Raw genomic sequence first — 26,013 nt, 5'->3', positions numbered from 1 at the left:
TGTGTGTGTGTGTGTGTGTGTGTGAGAGAGAGAGAGAGAGAGAGAGAGAGAGCGAGAGCGAGCGAGAGAGAGAGAACTTATCAAATTGTACACTTTAAATATGTGGTGTTGAGTATCTATTATATTTCAATACAGAACTTAAAAAAAAACAGGGGTGGGGGAGAATCCACAAATATTCTCTTCCTATTATTGCTTAAAAGCAAATTTTTATGACACAAATAAATGAATGCTGTTAATTTTAGTTCATATTGGAAAATACTCAAGCCGGTTTTACAAATTATCCAGATTGAGCAAGATAACACCGCCTTCTGATATCTAAAACTACTCAGTATTCCGACACAAATCCATCCTCAATAAACCTGGATGAATGGGAAAGTTCGACCAGCAATACGGAGCCTGCAAGGACTCTGGGAAGCAGCCGACCCCAAGGTTGGCATGCTCGAGAGAATATTACATCAACATAAGGACGGCCAGGATTGTGGAGGGGCTGTGTGCGCATGGGTCTATGCAATAGCTACTGTGCCATAGTCAGGACCCCCGTGGCCCAAGGGATTTTTAAAAATTCCTAGGACGGCCAGGATTGTGGAGGGGCTGTGTGCGCATGGGCCTATGCAATAGCTACTGTGCCATAGTCAGGGGACCCCCGTGGCCCAAGGGATTTTTAAAAATTCCTGGTTCTATTACTAAATAGATGCCCTTGGGCAAGTCACTTCCTGTCTGATCCTCAGTTTGCTCATCTGTAGAACTGGGATAGTGACAGAACTTTGTAAGGCTACTGAGGGGATCAAATGGTTCATGGATATAAAGTGCTTGGCACAGTTAGGCACCAATTAACAGCAGCTATGCTTACTACTCATTGATCTAGTCTTAAATGAGTAACGGCAGGAAGAGGTGTTGACTGCTGCAAATCAGACAATGCTGCTTTGAGAGCGGGAACTCAGCTCTGAGTTTTGAACTGGGTGTATCAATGTCTGCAGTAATTGCTTTAGCTTGATGTCCCGAATACAAGTGGCACTGTTTTCCCCTGAACTATCTTTAGTTTTCATTTGGAGCAGAACTGAAACAACCTCTCCACAATTATCTGGGTCTTCATAATTTAAATTGCTCCATTGTGATCTTCCATTTTTCCTGGCTCCATTGAGAGTTACACAATTGATCCAAAGAATCAAACAGCTTCTCCTGCCAAGTGTAACAAGAAACTCACACCTGTCAGAGTAGACTGGGAAAAAAAGGCCACAACACTTTCCGGCTCCTCCCCTCAAGGGGTGGAGTTTATGTCTAAAGCCTCTGAATCTGGGTTTGGTCATGTGACTTACTCTGGCCAATGGTTCCTTAGCAAATATGATGCATGCAGGGGCTTGAAAAGTGCCTGCGCATTGGGCTTGTCCTCTTTTGCTGCTGGGAACCCCGAGACTACCCGGTGAAGAAGCCTGGGCTAGCCTTCCGGATGGTGAGAGACCACATGTTGAAAGGGCACAACTGTTTCATGTGAGGCCCCAGAACACTAACAACGGACCACAGAGATCAGCCGAGCTGGCCCAGACCCACAGAATCATGAACAAATGAAAAACTATTGCTGTTTTTAAAATACTAAGTTTCACGGTGGTTTGTTATCCACCTGTGCTAACTGAACGCTCAAGGTCATGCTACCTCACCTGGGTTGTCCTCTGTGCTGTCCCACCGTCCTGTTAACACAGCTTTGTGCCCATGCGCCTGCTTCACTTCTCTCTCAGATGTTCTGCTTCCCTTTGCTGACTCTGACATGGTCCCACTCACTCACTGTTTGCCTCTGGAAATTTCCATACACTAATATCCTATTTCCATAGCTCTCTCCTTAACTCTTCCTCGGTCTCTTTTATTGGCTTTCCCCTCTCATCACCCCTTATGCCAAGTTTTCCTTGAAGTCCCGTGCTGGTCCCCTCTCTTCCGAGCCTATCCTTTCTTCCTGGACAAGCTCATTCAGACTCTCGGTTTGAATACACATTCCCACCTAATGATTTCCCAACCTTCATCTCGAGCCGTGACCCCTTCCTTAAATTCCAGGGCTCCAATCCAACACAACCAAAATCAGTCATCAAGTTTCTCTCAAAGGAACATTATTTGTCTCAGATTAATGGAACGGCCATCATGCTAACCCAGAAACCCAAGTCTTCTTCCCTTCCTCTCACAGCCCTTTTCTCTCCCCCCTCCACTTGGTTTGCTTAACTCTACCTCCGCAATGGACCACTCTCAAGTAGGCTCTCCCTTTGCACCCCTGCTACCCTGTATCATAGGAGTTTCCCTGCCTCCAGTCTTTTTCCAGTTCATCCCGTACATCACACCCAGCTATCCTCCTGCCCTTTTCAGATTCAAGTCCCCAACTCCTCTCCTTAATCAGAACTCATCTTAGTTTGGACTCCTTTTACCTGGTGTACCTCCCCTCCCACTGTCTGCCTCTGAGCACTGTGTGCTCCAACCATACAGTTGCCCCATTTCTGAAAAATTAAGACACACAAACGCCTTCTTGCTTAGGTTATTCCTTCTACCTTCATTGCTCTCCTATACCCTATGTCACAGCGGCCCCCCTCTGCTCACAGCTCACCCCAACATAAGCCAGCACTCACTTCTTCTACCTTCATTGCTCTCCTATACCCTATGTCACAGTGCTCTAAGATACAGCGCCCCCCTCTGTTCACAGCTCACCCCAACATAAGCCAGCACTCACTCAGCTGGGGCAAGTTCTTTAATCAGAATATGAAAACGTCTCATTTGAAACTCCCTGGTTAATCGGTAATCACTCTTAAATACTAAGAGGTCACTCACATATTAAGGAACAAACACACGTCTGTTTCCATTGCCTCTAACAGGTAATTTGCAAAAATCCCTAAACTCAAGCTCTATCTCAAGTCCCATTAAGTTAACCCTTAAATTAACCTTCACTGAACAAGTGAAAGGATGGCCTCATTTGGGCTTTTCCTCCTATAATTATTCAGTGTTAGCAAGACTTTACTTAGTAGAACAAACAAAGGAAGTGGGTTCTAGTATAACCTTTTGTTTACTAGCGTTGCCATCCTTGCCCCAGCAAAGCCTTGCTTTCCCATTCACTTTTTTCTAAAGAGAAAGTTCTCTAACCCGCTGCAACCTGTCTCCACCCTTCCATCTGCCTTAGGTGGGCAAAGACCACTTCACCTTCTCAATGCGCCCAGCATGGGCTGACAGGATGCTTCATTCATCTGGTCTCCAGATTTCCCTGGGAACAAGAGGTCAACGCACTGGGAAGCTCCGCGTGAACTGTGACAACGACCTTTTAGTAATGACCAGTTGACCTCTTGCAACATTATTTAGTTTGGAGTATAAAATACAACCCTCATCAGCCAAAGCAGCTTTAGTTTTAATCACCCTCCCCCCTGTCCCTCCTTCCCTTCTTAAAGCCACTGGGAGAGGGAAAGAAGTCTAGAAGGAAGGATATTAACCCAAAGCAATACATTAAAACCTCATTTCCATTAACCTTTGGATTTCTTAGGCGACAACTAAGCATTACACAACAGCAAGTGGTAAGTTTTAGCAATTATTAGAATAAAGGTTTTGTATATACATCCTTTTACATCACACAGCATGTTCTGTAACTTTCAGAGGGTTTAAAAGCAATTGTCACAAGATAGTCAAGTAGATAACATTTAACAAGATGCCTAAAATAAGCAGTTAACTTTGTGCAAGATGTGAGTGCCCTCATTTTATTACTTAACAGACAGGACATAAATGGTAGCAAAGTGCCTGCCATATGATGGTTAGAAAATGACAGGAAGTGCAGGAAACAAAGAGAGCACACCTCACAGATGTGCCTGCAGAACAGATGACGGAGCTGGGAGATGCGTGGAGGTAGGCAAGCTGTGATGTGGTGAGGGGTAGGGAACGTCTTTTCTTTCAGGAACCTTGACTCTGGGCTCTCAGCTCCAGGCAGCCTCTGCAGACTCCCCACTCAGCTCTCACCCTTTACTGGGTTCACACTGCATACCACACTCTGCAGTTAGCCTATTGTGCGTGTGCGTGTGCGTGTGCGTGTGTGTGCATGTGTGTGTACTAGCTGTATTGTCTCCGCATCCTCTCTACTGACTGTGTACCCCACAAGGGAAGGGGACTTGTCTATTTGAGTCACCACTCTATCAGCAGGACCTAGCACATGACCTAGGATATAGGAGGTATGAATGAATGTGTGAATGAATGCCAAAGATGTAGTCTGTTCTTCTACATGGAGCTACAAAGGGAAGCTAATTAGAGTCAAGCTCCTTGCATCTTTTCAGGGAACTCTGCTTCTTGTCCAATGAAGGGACTGCAGTGAGATGATCTGCAAGGTCTTACACACACACACACACACACACACACACACACACACTCACGCGCGCCCCCGTTTTTGTGCAGCACTGCTGCCGAACTGTCCTTCTTGGCTCAGGGGTCCCATGTACATCAAGAGTCACATCACCTAAGCCTGTTTTATAGCTCAGCAGGCCAGGGGGCTACCGCTACCAGGAAAACTGCTGAGGGCATGTGGGGAATTAACAAATGATTTTAGATGACTGAGTGATACCAATGATGCCGCTACTATTACTTGCGTTGTTCAAAACAACAGAAACAAATAAAATTTTCTTAAAGGGGGAGGGGGGAGAAGAGGCTGTCCGGCATGGCTCAGTGGTTGAGCGTCCATCTATGAACCAAGAGGTCACGGTTCGATTCCCGATCAGAGCACATGCCCGGGTTGCAGGCTCAATCCCCAGTGTGGGGAGTGCAGGAGGCAGCCGATCAAAAAATAAAAAAAAATATTAAAAAAAAAAAAAAAAAAGAGGGGGGGGAGGGCACAACCCAAAAGCAAGAAAAACAACAGTGTTAATAAGGACATTTCTCAGCTCTTCCTGGGGGCAAGGTTTTGGCTAGGATCCTCACTGTTGTCATGGCAGCACTTGGGATATCCGTGACTTTATGGCAACATGGAAATGACCAGGGCAGAGGAAAAATACAGGGGAAAGATATTTAGGGAACAATATAAAGACTATTAAGACTTTGGCAGTTTTTGTTTTTTTCTGAACATGGGGATATTTTTAACAATGCTCGGCTGTACTGGAAAGCTACCACCAATATTCTGTGATACCCATGGTTGTTTACATTAGAGAACGGTGCCCACTCTAAACCAGGCTCCCAGGCCCACTCCACCCAGTTCCTCACGCTAATGTAGTAAAGCAGCATTGTCATAAATCTAGTATTGTTCGATGTACTCCATAGCATCATGCTTATGGCCTCCAGAAGCAATCTAAAAATCTATGATAAATTTGTTTCTTGACATCTGAGCCTCTTTCCACACCCACGGTCATTACAAGTTTATCAAATCATGATACAAGCTGTTGATAGGTAAAAGTGCAGGCTGACATGCAAGTTATCAGACTACCCCACCACCACCACCAATTTCAGTCTGATACTTTAATTTCGTTATGAGTATAAATTAGCAAAGGTTTTTTTTATAACCACAAAAGTAAAGTTGCTACCAAGAACCACACTTCTCAAAGAACAGAATAAATCAAGGACATATTGATAAGGGTTTCTTTTGTCTTATCTTTTTAAGAGGATCAACGTGGCATCTGAAAATTCAGTTTTCTTTTTACTCCCGTATCCACCTGTTTCCCAATAACATTAAGTTGTTTCTATGAGCCCCACTGAAAATTAAACCAAGAATGAGAAGTTGGGACAGGGACAGTTACTAGCACTGAAAGGATTCCTCATAGTCATCATTTTGCCGGGCGGCCAACAGACTGGGCCATTTCTCGCTAAAAAGCTGCAGCAGCCTAACCACAAGCATAGAGCTGAACAAGAGACATCTTGGGATTCCCCGAAACCCCACGTCAGAAAGTATGAGCAGGCTGGGGACTTCTGGGAAATTAAGTGCAGAGGCCACGTCCGTGGGCATGTGACAACCAGGAACGGGTGACTCTGGCAGCACTGGGCTTCTCACCAATGGTGGGGCAGACTGTGGGTTAGGAATTGGTCAGTCTGTCCTTTTGCATATGCATCCGTGGGACGCCACTATCTGCAGGCTTAACTTCCAATTCAAAGGACAGAACTGACGTGCAAAGAAGAATTGAGGGGCCCAGACAGAGCAGGTCTGACGTTAACTTGGGGCCTGGACCGAGCCATGTGTGGTGGCTGCAGCTACGTCTCTTCTCCCAAGACTCAGTGTACTCATCTTAGAACAGAGAATCCACCAGCTCACGAAGTTGTGAATATTAAAGGAGACTCTACTGGACAGAGCCCAGCCCGGTCTCAGCATGGAGCAGAGAAGCATCCTTCCTATAGTTGACTCAAAAATGTGTAACTTCTCCCTAGTCTTGAAGTCATTTAGGCACAGCATCCTGCCCCTCCCCATTAAGTCAACAGCCTTGATAGTACACAAAATACCCAGAAACACAACATTCTCCTGTGCCTTTTCACATTTACCAACATGAAGGGTGACAGCTGCCTCAGGTAAGAACTTTGGGCCCCAAGAACGCTGCTCATTTGTCTTTCTAGGACCAAAGAGAAATTAAAATGAGCGAGGCCATCAATTCTAAGCCCCTAAGGGTACCTGGGTGAGCTGACGAGGTGCCCACATCAAAACAGAACGAAACTGGTACGTGCAGGTTCTCCACGTACGTGATACTTCTGGATATTCTGAGAACTGAGATCAATTTGAGAAGAAAAACAACACACAGCCCGTTTCACTGTCTAGATCTAACAGGCAAAGAAAGAATCATGTGGAAGGCTGAAGGGATACGAGGAGGGTCCCGCCACCCTTTTCAAACTCAACCTTGGCCTTGGTGCCTCGGAGCTGCCGTCCTCTGACTGCTCTGCTCTGCATTTTGTTCACACTTTGTTCTCCTCTGGGACTTAAGAAACGTTACTTGTAGTCTAAGCATGGATCTGAGTTGTCTCGTGGGGCGGAGGGGTGAGAGGTTAGGGGGGCGGGGAGGCGCACGAGATCCAGCTTGGCCAACAACTTCCAACGACTGGCCAGTCCAGGTGACCCAGACTCTCCGGCCCAGACCAAGCTCTTTGTTCTGGGTTAGGCTGGTGGCGGGGTCCCCTGGCTGTGGTGGGCCCACATTGTCAGCTTGTTGCTTCTTTCCCAAAAGAGGATCTTGTTACAAAGAGAAGCTGGAAATTTCTTTGCACACAAGCAGAGACATGGCGGCCCTGCAAAGGCCCCAGGGTAAGGATTAAAGAAAAACAAAATAGAAACCCTTCCATCTCTAATTAGGGTCTTCATTTGCCAAAGTGCCATTCCCCAGCAGGAGGATTTACATTCAGGCCGTTGCTTGGAGTTACTTGGAAAACGTCTCCCAGCAGGTTGGTTCCTCGGTTCGGGCTCCTTTGAGCCAACAGTTTCTGGTTACTTGGAGGAGGGCTGCTTGCATATTGTTTTAACTGGCCTGGCTTCTGCAGCCAGCTTAGCTGTGTGAACAATCTCCCATTCAGAATTCAAAGATAAAAGCACAGTTTGGTTGAAAAATCTTCTTTTTTTTTTTAAACTTGGGAATTATAGGTTTTGGAGCTAGCATTATTTCTCTCACACACAAGGGTGTTTTTCCCCCCTCTGCCTGGTTCTATGCCAGCAAAGGCTGCATCCTGGAGCCCAGCCAGCCACCAGCCCCACTTCCTCGCCATTCACACCGTGGGGCTGGTGGCAGCTGGCCATGGAGGCGGACAGGAGCTCCCCATTTGCAAGAGGTTGGCCGCAGAATAGTGTAGTCAGCTTGCTGGCCCCCTGCGGCCAGCCTAGGGCACCTTCTGTGCAGTTCCTTATCATTCTTTGTATCTATAGCAGCGCATCTTCTAACATACTGAGTCCCTAAGAGCCTGGCCCAGGAAGCAAGATTTCTCTTCCTTTCTGGAATTCTTGGGACAACAGTAAATTATAAGCCAGACTTAATAGTAAGATATGTTTGTATAACCTTCTATATGTTAGATGAAGATGAATTAAGGTGCAAACACAAACCAGAGAAAACAGACACCCGAAAGAAAAAAATAGGGAAATTTACTTCATCAAGATTAAAAACTTTTGTTTTAATTTAATCAGAGTAAAAAGGGACCCATGGAATAAAGACAATATTTGTAAATCAGATAAGGCATTAATATATCAGATAAGGGATTAATATCCAGAATGTATAAAGGACTCCTACAACTCAACAACAAAAGAGCAAACAACTCAATTAAAAAATGGGCAAAATACTTGAATAGTCTTTCTCCAAAGCAGATATACAAATTCTTTTTTTTAAAAGACTTCTTTTTAAAAAAAGTTTTTATTGATTTTAAATAGAGAGGAAGGGAGAGGGATAGAGAGAAATATGGATGAGAGAGAATCATCAATCAGCTGCCTCCTGCACACCCTCTACTAGGGATCAAGGCCACACCCCGGACATGAGCCCTGACCAGGAATCAAACTGGGGACCTCTTGGTTCATGGGTCGAAACTCAACCACTGAGCCACACCATCCGGGCACCCACCCATTCTTGAAAGTTCAATTTCATCTCCTCTGTGAAGCCTTCCTGGCAAACACACTATTCATCTAGGAAGACTTTTAGGAGAAAGTGATGTCTAAGCAAAGACCCAAAGGAGCCTGTACCGATTCTCTCCCCATGATGCCCCTGCAGTGCCTCGAAGGGTGGTTGGAGCCTTGTGGACACTCCAAAGCTGCTTGCTGAACATCAAGGCACCAGGCAACCAAGGCAAAGGAATGTCTGGATAACTATAGTTCTAAGACATCAAGTAAATTTAACATCCTGTACATGTCCATACCTTAAATTACAAACCCTAGCCAATCCTATATAATAAAAGCCTAATATGCTAAGTGTCCGACCGTTCAACCAGTCGCTATGACGTGCACTGACCACCAGGGGGTAGACCCTCCGGCCAGTAGGTTAGCTTGCTGCTGGAGTCCGGCTGATCTGGACTAGGTGAGAGGGGCTGGACACGCCCTGGAGCCCTCCCGTGGCCTCTCCCTGGTGCACCAGTGGGGTCCCTCGTGGCTCTCCGACATCCCCCGAGGGGTCCTGGATTGCAAGAGGGCGTAGGCCAGGCCGAGGGACCTCTAGTAACTAAATAAACATTCTTGGTTAACAAGGAAGATAAACTGGCTACCTAGATGAGCACAGACATAGAACCTGGACAAACAACAGAACTGAATTGGAGAATCAACTGCAAGTGGTGAGAGACCCCCAACTTCCCTAATCCTTTTATCATAGTTGCCAACAAAGATAATCGTTGGTGTAACTGATGAAAAACCAATAACCTTCTTCTGAATTAAATTTAAGTCAAGAGCCATCACCAATGTGCTTTCCACAGGCACGGATCGGAAGGAGACCCAGGCTTCTCCATGCCCCTCCCCACAGGTTCTGACCCAGGAGCAGACAGACAGAAAACGATGCTCATTCCTTCAGCCTTGAAGAGCCATGTCCGAGTTAGATAAGCTTGATGCTGGGGAGCGAGAAAAATAAAACCCAAAAGGTTCAAGTGAATCAGAGCCCTATGCCCCTCTTTCCTAGTCTCTTCCACACAAGTGCCTGACCCTTAAGTAAGCCAACGTAAACCACGCCACATGGATTTCTGCGTGTTAAGTTAGATAAGAATCTCAGGAGAGTTAGGTCAGAACATGGAATGAGCAAAGCCATCACCTCCAGGGTGAGCATAAGCCGGTGACGGGCAAACTTGTCCTCAGAGGACTCCACACCCGGCCCGGTGCTCTCAAACATGTGGCCACAAGGTCCTAGCCAGACGCTCAATAGTCCAGGGTCTTCAAGTCCCACTAGTAAGAATACAATTTGGAGCCAGTACTCTGCCCGCCAAGTGGGACGGACACAGTGGTGGTAACATTTCTGAATAGAGAAGAATTGTACCATCCTCGTATGGCCTTCCTCATCGTCTGAGCAAAGCTTGATGCTGGGGAGCGAGAAAAATAAAACCCAAAAGGTTCAAGTGAATCAGAGCCCTATGCCCCTCTTTCCTAGTCTCTTCCACACAAGTGCCTGACCCTTAAGTAAGCCAACGTAAACCACGCCACATGGATTTCTGCGTGTTAAGTTAGATAAGAATCTCAGGAGAGTTAGGTCAGAACATGGAATGAGCAAAGCCATCACCTCCAGGGTGAGCATAAGCCGGTGACGGGCAAACTTGTCCTCAGAGGCCTCCACACCCGGCCCGGTGCTCTCAAACCTGTGGCCACAAGGTCCTAGCCAGACACTCAATAGTCCAGGGTCTTCAAGTCCCACTAGTAAGAATACAATTTGGAGCCAGTACTCTGCCCGCCAAGTGGGACACAGTGGTGGTAACATTTCTGAATAGAGAAGAATTGTGCCATCCTCGGATGGCCGTCCTCATCGTCTGAGCATACAAATGAGAGAGGTGCAATTTCAGATAGTTTTGTAGAAGGAAAGAAACAGAGTTTTTATACCAGCGGCAAATGGGCAGAAGAACAGGAGGAGATGGAATCAAAGTATTACAAAAGTAGAGACGGGTAGCAAATTTACTGAAGAAGTATCTAATATGCTCTCTATCGTTCTGTAACCCCCAGGCAGAAATGAACATCTTAAGCTCCAAGCAAAGGGGCTAGGCTTGGCATCTAAAATGTAAGCTCTTCAAAGGATATTCACCTTTTAATTCCAGCATCATCATGTAGCAGCCCTCCAAGGTCATTAAACCACTAATGTTTTCTCTCCGGTCAGATGGGAGGTTTCATTCCTCTGCGTTACTCAACAAGCAAAAACAAACTTCAGATCTGGTGGGCAACTGCTCAGGCCTTCGTGGCCCTGGAGAAGTGAGCAGATGCCAGCCACCCTCACTACCCCAGCTCCTGGGACAGGAACAGTGCCACCTGCCTCCATCCCATTCTCTACTGGCCCAGAGGACGGGTCTCGCTGAGAAAATCGCACGTGACCTCCGGATCCCCCTACCTTCCCCGGTCCCAGTATTCTTCTTCCTTTCCCTTTCCCACCCCAAATGATGCCGCCTCTTTATTCCTATAAGGGGCTGAGGTTTTGCTTGCTCTTTTCTTCAGTTTCAGAAAGGCTCCCAAACTCTCTCACCAACCTATAATCCCAACATCCATTTTCATCTGCAAGGGGGCGGGTGAGGCTCATTGGCCAAGTGCGCGCCTAGGTGTGCCTGCTCTGCCCATAGCCACAGGCTTTGCTGAAAGGTTATGTCTGTCTGTGAGGTTTCACAGCCTCACTCCGCAAAGGCCAGGTTTCCCTCCTGGCAAGCAAGGGTCAGAGGCCTGGCTCGGCGGAGCTGCTGACTGTGTGGCCGCCTGGGGCAGGCAGTGGCAGCGCTGGGAGAGGAAAGGTTCCCTTTGAAGCACATGGCGCGAAGAGCTTCCCAGTGACCATGGAAACAGGCGCAGTGGGTTCCCAGCCTGAGAACCAGGGACAGCAGCCGTGATTCAAACACAAAACACACACACAGGGTCTGAAAACCGGAGACAGGAGGGGCCGGGGTGAGGGGCAGGCGGCCCAGGCTGGCAGGAACTGAGCGGCTCCCTGGTAGGAAAATCCGGCCAATGAAGCTGAGCAGGTTCACAGGGTTCCCTTTTCATTCCCGGGGCTTTCTTCTCGCTCCCGTCACTGCCCCTCGGGTCCTATTCAGCACCTCATCAGATCAGTAGAGCCGGGCTTTTGGCTGGCCTGCTGGCGGCAGGGCCTGGAACCAGGCGGGAGGTGATCAAAGGAGCCGCCAGTGCAGCCGCCACCCTCCTCCCCTCCTCCCCGCCCGCCGCCTGCGCCCGCCTGCTCACCCTCCTCGGAGGAGGCCCTGCCAAGGTGATCCAGTGGAAGCCACTGGGGGAGGGCAAGGAAGAGTGGCACTTTTATGTCTGCCTTTCTGTCAGAAGAGACACAAAGCACAGCTTGAACGGAGACATGCCACTAGCAGGTCAGAACTCCCTCTTTCTGGGACGTCTCTGTTCTGAAACCAGGCAACGGGGAAGCCACCTAGTCTGGCCTGCTGGGGGTACGCTCGGCTGCCAAGAGCCTAAGCCCAAAAGGCTAACATCCCTGTCTTAAGCTCCTTCCAGGTTCTCGTTCACAGTTGCCCACCTCCAAACCCTCACACCCAGAAAGTTATCGGTGCTATTGCGCCCCATTTCTCCAAGGTCCAGATTGAAAGAGAAGAAAGCTATCTGGAATTTTTTTTTTCCAGCAAGGAAGAGGAAATGATGTGATTAGAGTCTGCTAAGGAGGAGAGATCGTCCACTTACTGATGAGTATCTTTTCTCTCCGTCGGACTGAACCAAAGTCCAACCAACAGTGTCCTGTTGGGCACAGGGCCAGGGCCAGTGAGAGCACCGAGCCCACCCCTCAGCCCGGCCTCACTGCCACCGTGGAGCAGGGCAGGCTCTGACCTTGACCAGCGTCTCTTGAAGAAGGCAGTGTTTGGACAGGCCTGTAATTCGAGAAGCCCATTAGGTGCGTTCTCCCTTTCTTACCTTTGTTGGGCTGCCAAAATATTTACTTGACTTCTTAACTCTAAATCTCTGAAACACACCTGCATTGCCTAAAACAGGCAATTTTCTTATTTTCTTGTATTCACAGAAGAGAGCCCAACCTCAGCAAAGATGACAATAGCACAGAGGGATAAGGAGGGTGGGGGCCTGGTAAGAGATGTGGCTTTATAGAATACAACCACTTCTTAAGAGATGGGTGTATACTGCATTCGTCTCTTTTTTTGGGGGGGGAGGGGGCGGGGGGAAGAAGGGGAAGTTCGCAGGGCAGTGAGGACAGTTGAAAGCAATTCCACAGGTAATCTTTTTGCAAAACAAACTGATTCTATCTTGACCTTTGGAAGAGTCCATTTCCATGCCAAGTAAAAATTCTGTGTGGTAGCCAACTGCATTTATTTATTTTAACACAATCATGATGTAAAAGCCACTGCCCTGTAATATCAGCAGAGTAAAGGCTATATCATAGGAAAAATGGGTGCTTAAACAACAAACAGTATTTGCAGGGTTTTAGGTGAACTTCAGATGATATAAATGACCAGAAACAACTGTAAAAAAATTTTTTCCCCTTTCTCGGTGCTTCTGACATCATGAAAGTTGGGAAAACAGTCTCGGGTCTAGTAAGCCTGAAGCCACTGCACAACCATGTCCCCTTGCCACGTGCACCTATCAGCTCCCGTTTCTGCCAGGAGCTTCCTAAAGCTCACACATGCCAAGCTGAGTGGCCCAAAGTCAGACTTCCCAGACAGGCTGTGGTTTGTGGGTAGAACTCAACGAAAGGTCCCTGCACTGCCTGTTGGTGCTGTTCTTAGGAGCACAGCATCCTGGTCAATGACCCTCACCCCCAAAGCCACCTAGACACCCTTCTGAGAAGAAGGGCCTGGCCATCAGTTGAGGGAATTCATTTTAGTTAGGTGCTCATCAGCAAACCTTTGCAGGAAAAATTATTTTGGCTCTTTCAGATCTTGGTTGTTGTAAATAATGCTACTATAAACACAGGGGTGCTTATATATTCTTTCTGATGGGTATTTCAGGATTCTTAGGGTATTATTCCCACAAGTGGGATGGCTGGGTCAAAAGGCAGTTCCATATTTAATTTTTTGAGGAAACCACATACTGTTTTCTACAGTGGCTGCACCAATCTACATTTCCACCAACAGTGCACTAGGGTTCCCTTATCTCCACAACCCCGCCAGCACTTGTTGTTTGTTGATTTACAGATGGTAGCCATTCTGGCAGGTGTGAGGTGATATCTCACTGTGGTTTTAATTTGCATCTCTCTAGTGATAACTGATGCTGAGCAATTTTTCATATGTCTATTGTCCATCTGAATATCCTCTTTTGAGAAGTGTCTACTCAGGTCCTTTGCCCATTTTTCAATTGAATTGTCTTCTTGGTGTTAAATTGTACAAGTTCTTTGTATACTTTGGAAATTAACCCCTTATCAGATGTATCCTTGGCAAATATGTTCCCCCATACAGTGGATTCCCTGTGCAAATGCCCATCAGTAGATGAGTGGATTAAAAAGCTGTGGTACAGCCCTAGCCGGTTTGGCTAAGTGGATAGAACGTCGGCCTACGGGACTAAATCCTGGGTTCTTCGATTCCAGTCAAGGGCACATGCCCGAGTTATAGGCTCGAGCCCCAGTGGGGGACGTGCAGGAGGCAGCCAATCAATGATTCTCTCTCAATATTGATGTTTCTATCTCTCCCTCTCCCTTTCTCCCTGAAATCAATAAATATATATATATTTAAAAAGCTGTGGTACATTTACACAATGGAATACCTATGCAGCTGTAAAAAAGAGGGATCTCTTACCCTTTGGGACAGCATGGATGGACCTGGAGATTATTATGCTAAGTGAAATAAGCCAGTCAGAGAAAGACAAATACCTTTCATATTAGTTTAAAAAACACATTAATGACAACAGTCAGTTAGCATTATTTTTGTGAAAAATGGTTCACTCTTACTTCACTGGTGGTAGGGTAAACTGAGGGAACTTTCCTATGAAGCAATTTATAACTGTTGACATCAAGAATCACAATAAAGTTCCTATCCTTCGATTTTTAATTTCCTAAAAATATTACCATAGGGAATAATTCAAAAAAGAAAAAAGAAACCCAGAAAGCCCATCCTACATAAAGAAAGGTTTCAGTTTGGCTTATTTGTTAATATTGAACCCTGGGGGCAGTAGTCAACTAAATTATTTGATTGTCATATTTTGCAGCCATTCAATTATAGATTATGAAATATCATCCAATTGGTAAAATGAGTAGCATATGTTATTAAGTTTGAAAAGGCAGAATAGGCCCTGGCTGGGCAGCTCAGTTGTTTAGAGAATCGTCCTGGTACACCAGGGTTGCGGGGTTTGATCCCTGGTCAGGGCACATACAAGAATCAATCAATGAATGCGTAAATCAGAACAACAAATTGATGTTTCTCTCTCTCTCTCTCTCCCTTCCTCTCTCTAAAATCAAAGTAGACATTTATACCTTCATAATAATTACATTAGAAATGTGGTCCAGGGAAGATGACTGGAAGGGTATAAACAAAACGGATATTACTTGGGTTAATGGTGTAGAATTAAAGGCGGTGTTTTCCTCCTGTTTTCAAATTCTCCATAATTAATTGTTTTGTGCAACAAATACTTACTGAGTGCCTGCTATATGTGTTAGGTACTGTTCTTGGTACTAGAAATGTAAGAATGGTGGTAAAAAACTATTATATTGCTTATACACTTAAAAAAAAGTGGGTATCCCTTTCAAATCAGGAGTTATAAAAATGTTAAGATTCCTATCAATTGAAACTTCTAAAAAAGGGAAAAAAGAAAATAACTCATTTAAAAAACAACAACCTACTATTTACAAATGAAAAAGAAAGCTTTTGAAGCTAAACACTTTGAAATTCTATTTCTAAAAAGCAAGCCAAGGTAACAAAAGGTCCTTGCATGTTCCACATTCTTCTCCCTGAGGTTCATTTAAGAGCTGATACATTTGTGAAAACCTATCAGCAACAGGTTAATGTGTCAGAGTGAAGGCCTAGTGCCTTTGCACATCCCAAAAGATTGGTACTTTTTTTGTGTGTGTGCCACATTCTTAAGGCTGACTGGAATTTTATTTTATCCAGCAGTGCTTAGGACAATTGGAATGTGTTGAAGTGCTTTTATTATTTTTATGACTAGCAAAAATGATGGAGAATTTAAAGTATTTCAGTATCCCAAAGGAATTGTTTAGACGGCCTCAAACTTAAAACAGAGCACAAAAAGCATTAGTCAGAACACAGAGCCCAATGTCGGATTTGGAAAACAAGATCACCAAAGCAGAAGGGTACCTTTTATCAAATAAAATCTGGGGCTTTTTGGAAAGGAAACAAATACAGAAGACAGAACAAGGAAAAGAAATCACATTTGTCTGCAGTCGGAGAGGATCTTGTGACCAAGGAGAGCACACGGGATCTTGCCGGTGTACCCATTCTTCCTGCTTCTGCACCCAGCGGGAATCTCAGCCCAGCCTGGGGGTGTGTCACTCTCACATACAAGTGCAACTCAAGTCCTTTAAAAGGTGCTGTGGTCCAACCTCAGGTGCTCCAGGGGCTTGGTAGACAGTGAACCAATTAATTACACAGTTACTGTCAAGGCAGCCCCCAAAGTCTGAAATGCCCATGGACATGGCCAGAAACGCACTCAAGGGACAGCCCACTGTTGCTCACTTGGGTTAATTCATGCACGTGGCCAGGTGTGCGCAGGGCTCCTCTGTCTGAAACAGAGATAAGATGGAACTTCGGGGCTTGTCTTTAGGTATGAGATTCGAGACTGGTACTGTCCGTATTACAATGACCTAATATGCTAGGTTCTAACTCCTTTCATATTTTAAAAAGGTCGCTCAAGGGTAGACAGGGCCATTAGCTATTTTTGGTGGGCTTTCCCCTAGCCTGTCACAGCATGCCTAGTTTCCTGGACAGCCGCACTTGTGGCCCTTGCTCTGTTGAGAGCCTGGTTCAATCGGTGGGGACAATGGCCAGAAGGAATGTTGTGGGCCAGGCTTCCCAGAGAGGTGAGCCAGCAGCCTGTGCTCCTTCAGTTGGCAGACATTATTTGTTCTACTCACTCTATCTTAAAAATTCCCTTAAGTCTCTCAGTGGATTTCAAATAATGGTTTTGGTTAGCCTTTTATAGCTGAAAATGTCTCAGATCTAATAAAAATATTTTTAAAAAAGCATTGTGCTAAATGTAGCTTTTTAACCAAGAGGTTCCTGGAAGATTTAGGTGTAGGAGAAAGGCATCTAATGAAAAGTTTGTGACTTTCAAATCAGACACACGGCCTTAGGAGAAAACTGGTATTCCCTACGGCTTTCCTTTTTCCATTTATATCATGCCAATCTTTTCCTCCTGATCTGATTTCTCCTGAGTTCCTTTCCTGCTTTCCTTTTTAACCAAATATGGGGAGTATTTACCCAAGTGCTCCTTAAAATAAATCTGAAGAGCCTTCCAAACTTCCTCTCCAACAAGAAATCCACCTCAGCTCACCTTAGAAAAAGGGTTTCCATCTGTTTAGCAGCAGTATGTTTACAGAGGGGAGGAAATTGCTATTTATTGATTATCCACACATTTGTTCCAAGAACTTAACATACATTAATGATCACACTATCGTTCCAGAGGGAGATAGAGAGAAATGAAAGCAAAGAGAGACTAATTGGCCCAAAGTTACCAAAATAGAAGAATTACCATTGCATCTAGGCCCTATGACTCCAAGATCTGGGCTCATTGCACTACTCACGTGAAAACACGAACACGCTCTGATCATGCATTTCAACAGAACATACCACAGAGGATGCCACGAGCCTGCCATATACAGGAGGGCAGTGGGCAGAGAAGGGAATGAAGGAGGAAAGTGGGGTTTAAGGTTTCCTTAGGAAGATAAAACTTGTATGTCATGGTAAGACAGACTTTCTCAACTGGGACAGATAATTCTTTGTTGTGAGGGGCTGCCCTGTGTTGAGCAGTATCCCTGGCCTCTACCTACTAGATGCCAGTAGCACCCCCACCACCTCCTGGATATTTCTGTCTGAAGACCAAAAATGTCTCTCTCCAGACACTGCCAAATGTGTCCTGGGCTTGGGGGGTGGGGGGGCAGGAGACGGGGAGCAACACGCCACCACTGCATTTCTATACCATTTTTAAGTGAATAGTTCAGCAGCATTAAGTACATTCATACTGTTGTGCAACCACCACTACCATCCATCTCCAGAACTTTTTCATCTTCCTCAAATGAAACTTTATTCCCATTAAACACTAACTCCGCCCTCCCCAACACACAAGGCCCTGGCAGCCACCAGTCTATTTTCTGTCTCTGTGGATTGACTCCTTAAGCAATGCCACTTTGGATGCTAAAAGAAACTGAGGAGTAATGAGGTAGGTAGAGAGAAGGAAGAGAGGACGGTCAATAAGAGTTGCTACTTTATTCAATGCTTTCAGTTGTGCCCAAAACAACCACCAACACTTGACATGCACTAGCTCCTTTAGGTGCTGTTCTCATCCAAGAGGCAGAACCGTGCAGAGGGGTTAAGTGGCTGCCCCGGGTCACATGGCTTAAAGGGCCGGAAGTGAGGTTTTCGCTCAGGTTAGTTTGATGTCTAAACCCAAGTGGTAACCATTACGTGTTCCCTTCTCCTCACAACCACCCTGAAAAAATAAAATTCCTCTGACTCTGTTTTCTGTCTTCCAGTCATTCTGGTTACCAGAGTCTTTATTCATTCTTTGGGAAGAAGTTACCAAGACATTTTGAGAGCTGGATGTGGGCTGATGAAGTGAAAATGAACATAAGGGTTCAATTCTCTGTCAACCCCTCATCCCTGGCTTTCCTGCTGCTCATCAGAAGAGCCAGGATTTCAAACCAGCTCGCCTGTCTATACATTTCACACTTGCCTAAATGGTGAAAACAGAAAAAGGCCAGATGAAGAGACTGGGACGTCTTGAAGGCAAACACGAGGTGTCCTTGACAATGTCATTGACTTGGGCCTCATCAAAGCATTTAAAAGAATTGATGTCTGGGCCCCCTCTGTTCCTGAAAACATCCAGCAGCAAAAGGTAACCTGGTCCTCCCCCTCTCCAACTAGCCTCGCTGCCTTGGCCAAGTGAGCATTTCCAAACTGGAGGGCCTCTATGGCACCCGTGCTTCTGTCAGAAACCTTCAGTGGCTCCCAGCTACCTAGGGGATGAAGGCTCCTCAGTCTAAAGACTCTTCTTTTCCCAGCAACTTTCGATGCCCCTTGTAGAACTTCTTGCTCCCTTTCTCTCTGCCCTGTTCCTGGAGAACATTCCCACATCTCACCCTGTCACACGAGCACCTCTCTGTACGATCCACCGGCCCCTCCAGCCCGGTGGACTCACTTCTCTCTGCTTGTGCCAGGGATTGGCCCTCAGTCCAGGGCAAGAGGGTCTGACTCTTCAGAGCACCCTGATGAGGTAGTAGAACAGCCTTTATCTCGGATCTCAGCTTAGCTACTTGGGAGATTTCGATCCTATGTTATGTAAACAGCATCTCTGGGACTCGATTTCTAAACTGCAAAATGGGAATGTGGACACAATCTCAGAGCTAGTCTGACAATGAAAGGAGACACACTGCATATAACACTCTTAGCTCAGGGCGAACAGCCAACCCATGATGGCTGCTTTTACCCCCTCATCGGGCATTTACCCTGAGCCAGGCTCTGTGTTACGTGCTCCACAAACATCTTGCAGAAGCCCCACCACAATGACAAAAACCACATGAGCCCCAATGAGAAGAGGAAGGCCCAAGAGCGGAATGACCTTTCCAAGGTCACTCAGCCAAAGCTGGATCTCTGAGACTTAAAACTCCCTGCCTTGTCTTTTCATGAACTTCCTCACCGAACTGGAAAGAGCCCGGTCCACACCTGTTGACTATCCTGTCTTTCAAAATGCTCCTTAAGACTCCAAAGTGGGGGTGTGAAGGTGTGTGTGGGGGGTGGGGGGGATACTCTGCCTCGATTTATGAAATCTGGGCCAGTGGGCTTTGTTAGAAACTCTAGCAGATTTTGTGTGTTCCTTGCCATGACTCTCCGCGAGGCTGGCGGGTCATAGAAACAGGCTCCTGCGCTTTGGGGGTGGTTTAAGAGTCTTACTTTCAATAGCAAGCTGCTTGGAAATGTCAACTTTATTCTATTTCCATTTCCTAGGACTTAAATTGTCACAGATAACGAAGTCTGTCTTTCAATGCTGCAATTAGAATCTCCCCAAACTAGAATAGTAAGGGAAGGTTTTAAATATGATACAGAGGCTCAAAATATTAAAAGAGCGAGGAGCCTAGAAGAGCCTCACCACATTCAGTGAAAAAGAGGCCCCAAAAAGCTAAGATTTGCCCCAGGTCATGCTCACCCCAACTCTGCCTCCCTAGCTGATCCTACTGTCTGTCCCACCTCCTACAGAATCAAAAAGATGATGAGGACAGGATCATAAATCACTTTTTTTCTCCCGAGTTTACAGTGTTCGTTTCTGAGGAGTTCAAAAGCGCCCAGTAATAAACCAAGGTGATGAGTTTACGTCTTTTGCTTTTAAAATGAAAACTTTATTTGAACTCCTGGAGAGGCATTTATGTTTTTTTTTTTTTTAATTTAGGACATTCCTCTCTTGTTCCAACTTTTCGCCCTGATGGCATTTTCTGTGGGCGGGTGGGTGATGAGGGTGGGTGAAGGGGGAGGGGGAGGGGTTTGTGCCTGTCCCTCCCCTGTTCTCCCACCGGCTTTTCCGAATGCCTCAAAGACATTCTCCCTTCTATGGTTTTAACAAGTCTCAACATCCATGCAGAGAAGTCCCTCCCCCCACCCCCACGCCGACTTGGCTGTTTCTGCTTTGGTGCCTCTCTCCACTGCCCACGGCCTCGCCACAGCCACTAAGAGCAAAGAAATCACAGAAAGGCCGTGCCATCTGCAGATCAGGCGGCCATTGAGGGCCACTTGGCTTTTCTTCACCCTAGTCATCTCTTGCCACTGTCCTTGGGGGATCAGAAAAAGAAGCCAAACAGTTAGCAAAGGTAATAAAGCTGAGAATAACTACACTTTAAGAAGAAGATGAAAAAGAGGATGAGAGAGAGGGAGGGGGAAAGAGAAAGGGAGAAATTAAGATGCCTGCCTTTTCGCACCTCCTACACCAATCCCGGTTTGAAACAAATGTGAAACTGTCTTGCCCAAGCATTTTTGCTAATGGTTTTACTCAGGTGTTAAGCCAAATTTCAGTAACTAACCACATGTAAATACCGTCTGGCCACCGTACAACCTTTCTAAACAGAAACATGGTGTCTGTGTGGGGTGAGGGAGGCCTGTTGCTTGTAAGCAGGTAGAACCGCACGCTTAGCTTCTGGGTCCCTGCATTCAATAAATATTTGGTGAATGAATAAACCCAAGAAGTACTTAATGATTCGATATCCATCTGGGTTTTTATTCCCCCTGGCTTCGCAAGCCAGCGGGCCAAACCTTACAAGACTCTCCAAGTAAAATCACTTCAGGGTTGTTCTAGGTACAGGAGGAAACAATGGGAGAAGAAGGGGGTGTCCCTGGGAGTCCAGTTCCAATCCATTTACAGACACAACAAACGCGAAGGTGGAGTCCCACCAAACTGGGGCAAAGAAAATTACGACAAGCTGCCGAGACCCGCATAGCAGCAGCTCGAGTAGAGGAGAAAAAATTCTATTCGGAGCACACTGCCTACAAGGAAAGCACTGTTCCTGCAGCCTTTGGATGTAGCTGGCATTCCTCCTAGGAAAACATTAAAATATTCTCAAGGGGGGGTGGGGGGGGTCACTGTTCTCCTAGCATCATTAGGCAGTTCTGGCCAACTATGTAAACGACCAAGTATCAGGGCCTGGGCCACCTAAAACACCTCAGTTCAACTTTGTGAACTACACACCAAACAGATAACTCCTGTGCCTGCATGTTTGTTTTCCCTATAAAGGGGCACAAGAACTTGACAAGTGCTAACGCACTACTTAGAAGAGAGGTGGGAGGCAAAAATCACAGATGGGACCCATGAGACATTCCAGAAGAAATTGGTTGGGATATCTTTAAGGCAGGGAAGGCGCCCTCCAAAGTATCCTGCATGGGTATGGAAGCCATCTCTTCTGCGTGGATCTCCCAAGAAATCCTGAGGAGCCCAGGAACCAGGACCGCCCCCCCCTCCACCCCCTTCCCAGCTATCTCCCCTCAGGACCTAGAACAGCAGCTTCTGAGAATATAAAAAATATCCAGGCGATAACACTATCCTTAGGACATACCACGCTTCCTCCAATCAAAATTCTAATAACTTTCTCCAAACCTTTCCCTTGCACACAATGATCCAGTTTAAAACAGGTTGTTACCCTGTCATATTTTAAGATCACTGATGAATGGTTTTCCAAAATAAATTTATTTCTATCTTATACTGCAGTCAGAGGTAATGCTGATATTCTTGGCTTAAAAAAAAAAAGAGAGGCTATTTTAGTCCTTCTAAATAGGATGACAACAGCCAATGGCAGGCAGCGAACATGTTTTGAGAGCTTATTCTGTGCTAGACGCTTGCATCTCATCTCCCCTCCTAACCATCCTATGAGGTAAGTTCTAATACAGGAGCATAATTGCTGTCTGCCATTCTGAAACCAAAAAAGCTCTAAGACCCAAAAGTTTTTCCATAGCTTACTTGGCAGCAAAACTTAATGGACCTGAACTCATTTGGGAGGCGAAGCTGCCCTGACTTAACACGAGGCTATTTCGATTTTAGTTAACCCACTAATGTGACTATCCATAAAGTTTGCTACACAAATATGAGTGTATATGACACCTTAATACCTTCCTAAAGCCTCAAAGTCTCAGAATTCTGAAACATCTGGCCCTAAGGATATAAGATCAGGTATGGTGACTCTCTATTATCAACCCATTTCACAGGTACGGAACTGAGAGTCCTTGAGGGGAAGTGACTTGCCTAAGGCTACAAAGTGGACAAGAGGGGGAGCTGACGGGGGCTGGCAGTCTCCATCAGAGTCCAAGCTGGTAGTACCACGGTGGGCAGCCACGACACGTCTTAGCGCTCCACCCACTCGACGCCATCTGGGAAAGAGCACTGTGCCAGCAAGGATTTTCTCTGAACCAACTATTTTGAGGAACGGAGGAAATGGCAGCGTGGAGAACACCCATCAGAACGGGAGAGATTCGGAGGGACTTACCTTGCCCAGGACAGTGAGGCATGGTTTCGGGTCCAATTCTGGCTGTTCCAGCTTCACCACTCCCACCCAGCCATATTCATACAAGTCCTCTTCGTCATTGTTATTACATAGGCCCAGTGGGTGCATCTAGGAAACAAAAGGCAAAGAAAACTTCAATACACAGGCTGCAGGTATGATTGACGCACATTTCTCAGACTCCACAGTCAAAAGTACCTCAAAACTTAAAATTAAATGGGGGTGGGGGGCGCATTTTTCAACCCACGGGGAATCCCGTCTCAGCACGAGCTGAGCACTGGGGAGAAAACAACGGAGCCACTATAAATATACTTAGAGGCCCGATGCACGAAATTCGTGTAAGAGTAAGCCTTCCTTCCCCTGGCTGCTGGCACCCGGAACCTGGGCTTCCCTCCAGCCACTGGCAGGCACCCAGGACCCGGGCTTCCCTCCAGCCTGGCTTCGTCCAGAAGGTGGGCTGGAAGGACATCCGGAAGGATGTCCGGTCTAATTAGCATATTACGCTTTTATTATTATAGATTTTATGGATGCTTTCTCACTGTTTTGTACACAGTCGTCACCCAAGGTGGACACCACCCTATGGGATGTAGGGAAAAATAGCATAGCGCCCATGCAAATGCCGATCTAATTTGCTGTGTGATACCGTAACATTGAGTAGCAGTTACAAAATGAGACTAGCAAGGTTAGTATCCAAGACTATTTGGCCTCTAGACCTTAACAGTGCAGCACTGACTTCAACTTCTGCAAGAGGAAGCACTGGAATGTGGAAACACATTCACGAATATATGGAGAGACCACTAGAAACGTGGTAGAATCACCAGGAGAATGGACAGGCTGTTCCTGGGAAACAGATTACATTCTTTAAAGCTTTTTCAGAATTTACAAAGCACAGAAATCAAAGATAGGTAGAGGAACATCATCCAATTTTTTGCTATAAAAGCGCAGCCCACGGAAACCTGAAAACAGAACAATCCTAGGGTTTGCACTCAGAGGCCTATCACTGAGTTGAATCAGGCCCTAGAATCCCTAATAACAAGTTGAGAAGACAAAATCCTCATAGATAAACATAATTAATCAAGACGTTAATGAGCCTAGTACAGTGCCAGGCTCCATAAATAACTGGGAGAAATCTGTCTAGCTTTATAGCATATTCGAGATACAAGAGACCTAAAATCCCATGGTGGCAGACAGAGTAATGGCCCCGATGTCCTAATCACGCCTAATCCCTGCCAGGCTCCATAAATAACTGGGAGAAATCTGTCTAGCTTTATAGCATATTAGAGATACAAGAGATCTAAAAACCCACGGTGGTTAGTATCCAAGACTATTTGGCCTCTAGACCTTAACAGCGCAGCACTGACTTCAACTTCTGCAAGAGGAGCTGGAAACACATTCACGAATGTATGGAGAGACCACTAGAAACGTGGTAGAATCACCAGGAGAATGGACAGGCTGTTCCTGGGAAACAGATTACATTCTTTAAAGCTTTTTCAGAATTTACAAAGCACAGAAATCAAAGATAGGTAGAGGAACATCATCCAATTTTTGCTAGTAAAAGCGCGCCCACGGGAAACCGGAAAACAGAACAATCCTAGGGTTTGCACTCAGAGATCTATCACTGAGTTGAATCAGGCCCTAGAATCCCTAATAACAAGTTGAGAAGACAAAATCCTCATAGATAAACATAATTAATCAAGACGTTAATGAGCCTAGTACAGTGCCAGGCTCCATAAATAACTGGGAGAAATCTGTCTAGCTTTATAGCATATTAGAGATACAAGAGATCTAAAAACCCACGGTGGCAGAGTAATGGCCCCGATGTCCTAATCACGGCCTAATCCCTGTGAATATGTTACCTCACGTGGCATAAGAGACTTTATATTTATAGATGTGAGTAAGTTTGAGGGGGGGATGTTATCCGGGATTAACGGGGTGGGTCCAATGCAGTCACAAGGGTCCTTCATGGACACAGGGAGGAGATGGAGCAATGGGCTTTGAAGATGAAGGAGGGAGCCATGAGCCAAGGAATGCAGGCAGTGGACCTCCAGAAGCTGAAAAGGACAGGAAATGGGTTCTGCCTAGAGCTTCCGGAAGGAACATTGCCCTGCCAACCCATTTTTGACTTCGGACCTCTAGAACAGCGAGAGAATAGATTTGTGTTGCTTTAAACCACTGAGTTGTAGTAACTTGTTATAGCAGCAGATAGGAAGGTAATATACCCTCCTTAACCCCCACTCCTTTTACAGATGAGAATATATAAGTTCAGGAGAAGTCATTTTGCCAAGACAACACAGCCAGCAGACGGCTGTACCCAGAGGTGACCTGGGTCTTGGATTCATGGTCCAGTGCCTTCCCACTTTACCTGCTTAACTTAATTGTCCCTTCCTCTGAGCGCTGGTCATCTCACTGGGGAGAAGAGGCTAAGTAATAACATCTTCATTTTAAAAAGTTGCCCACCAGCTCTAAATCCTGTGGCGTCAGAGTGCAACACGAGCTTAGGGCAGGAAGCAAGGGTTGCTAGAATGTTCGGGGAGGCTTTGTGCAACTGCTGAGCCTTCCTTGAGCTGAACTTCCAAGGGAGAGTGGACTGGTCAGGGAAAAATGAGAGACGGCAGGCGGTCACTCCAAGCCCAGGGCGGAGAAGCTAAGGGCTTGAGGGCGAAGAGAAATGAGAGCAGCCGGATGAGTATGGACGGCCACAGTCTACACCAGAAAGGAAAGGGATGGGCTAGACGACTAAATAGGAATTTAAACACCAAGAAAATAGCATCGATTCTTCAGTAGAAAAATGGCACATGGAAAACAGCATATTTTAGGCAGATGGTGACACACCTCTGGCAGCACTGTCCTTGGACTCTAGAGGCATCGATGCGTGGAGGGCTGACGAGTGCAGCTCAGAGAAGAAAGATCCTGGGCAATTCAATGGAACAACAAGGAGGATGCACAAGCTCGTGAGGCAGATGAGCACAGGGTGCTACAAGGGGTGTCCAACTGCTGTCTGTATGAGCCGTGGGGCCTCCAGTTTCTGCGTGAGTCCTGAGGCGTAAAGAGCGTGCCCAAAGGACCAGTGAGGGTTCTGCATGCGGTGGATGGCACCGCCTTCCCACCAGCTGCCCCTGAAGAACCAGCCCACTCCAGAACGTTCAAAGGTTATTAAGTGACGAGCAGCTTGAAATGTAGACCTCACAGTGGAGAGAGGGTGGGTGAGGGTGATAAGCGAATCGTGCCCACAGCTCAGTCACCCCTGACCTCCAGGAAAGGTCTCTGAGCCGGACTCAAGTCAGCTTCCTGAAACCCTAGGTCA

The 26,013-nt window shown here is 46.3% G+C and overlaps 1 protein-coding gene and 1 long non-coding RNA gene across 2 annotated transcripts in view; one reads left to right on the top strand and one right to left on the bottom strand.

Moving 5' to 3' along the window:
- The window catches only part of LOC106726690, a 23,661-nt gene extending 11,728 nt beyond the window's left edge, over window positions 1-11,933 (top strand). Inside the window, exon 3 of the long non-coding RNA XR_001362766.1 lies at window positions 11,923-11,933. This is a non-coding gene — a long non-coding RNA (uncharacterized LOC106726690). The remainder of the gene's footprint in view (window positions 1-11,922) is intronic.
- ZNRF3 (zinc and ring finger 3) overlaps window positions 1-25,110 on the bottom strand; it is a 51,523-nt gene extending 26,413 nt beyond the window's left edge. The window contains 2 exon segments of the mRNA XM_005869809.2: window positions 22,695-22,820; window positions 25,072-25,110. Of these exon segments, the coding sequence (XP_005869871.1) occupies window positions 22,695-22,820 (126 nt within the window). The 5' untranslated portion in view covers window positions 25,072-25,110.
- Window positions 25,111-26,013: the final 903 nt, after the last annotated feature.

The sequence above is a fragment of the Myotis brandtii genome, unplaced genomic scaffold (assembly GCF_000412655.1).
Source record: "Myotis brandtii unplaced genomic scaffold, ASM41265v1 scaffold303, whole genome shotgun sequence".
Classification (NCBI taxonomy): domain Eukaryota; kingdom Metazoa; phylum Chordata; class Mammalia; order Chiroptera; family Vespertilionidae; genus Myotis; species Myotis brandtii.
Note: the sequence above shows the minus strand (reverse complement) of the source record. Positions and strands in the feature narration are given on the sequence as shown.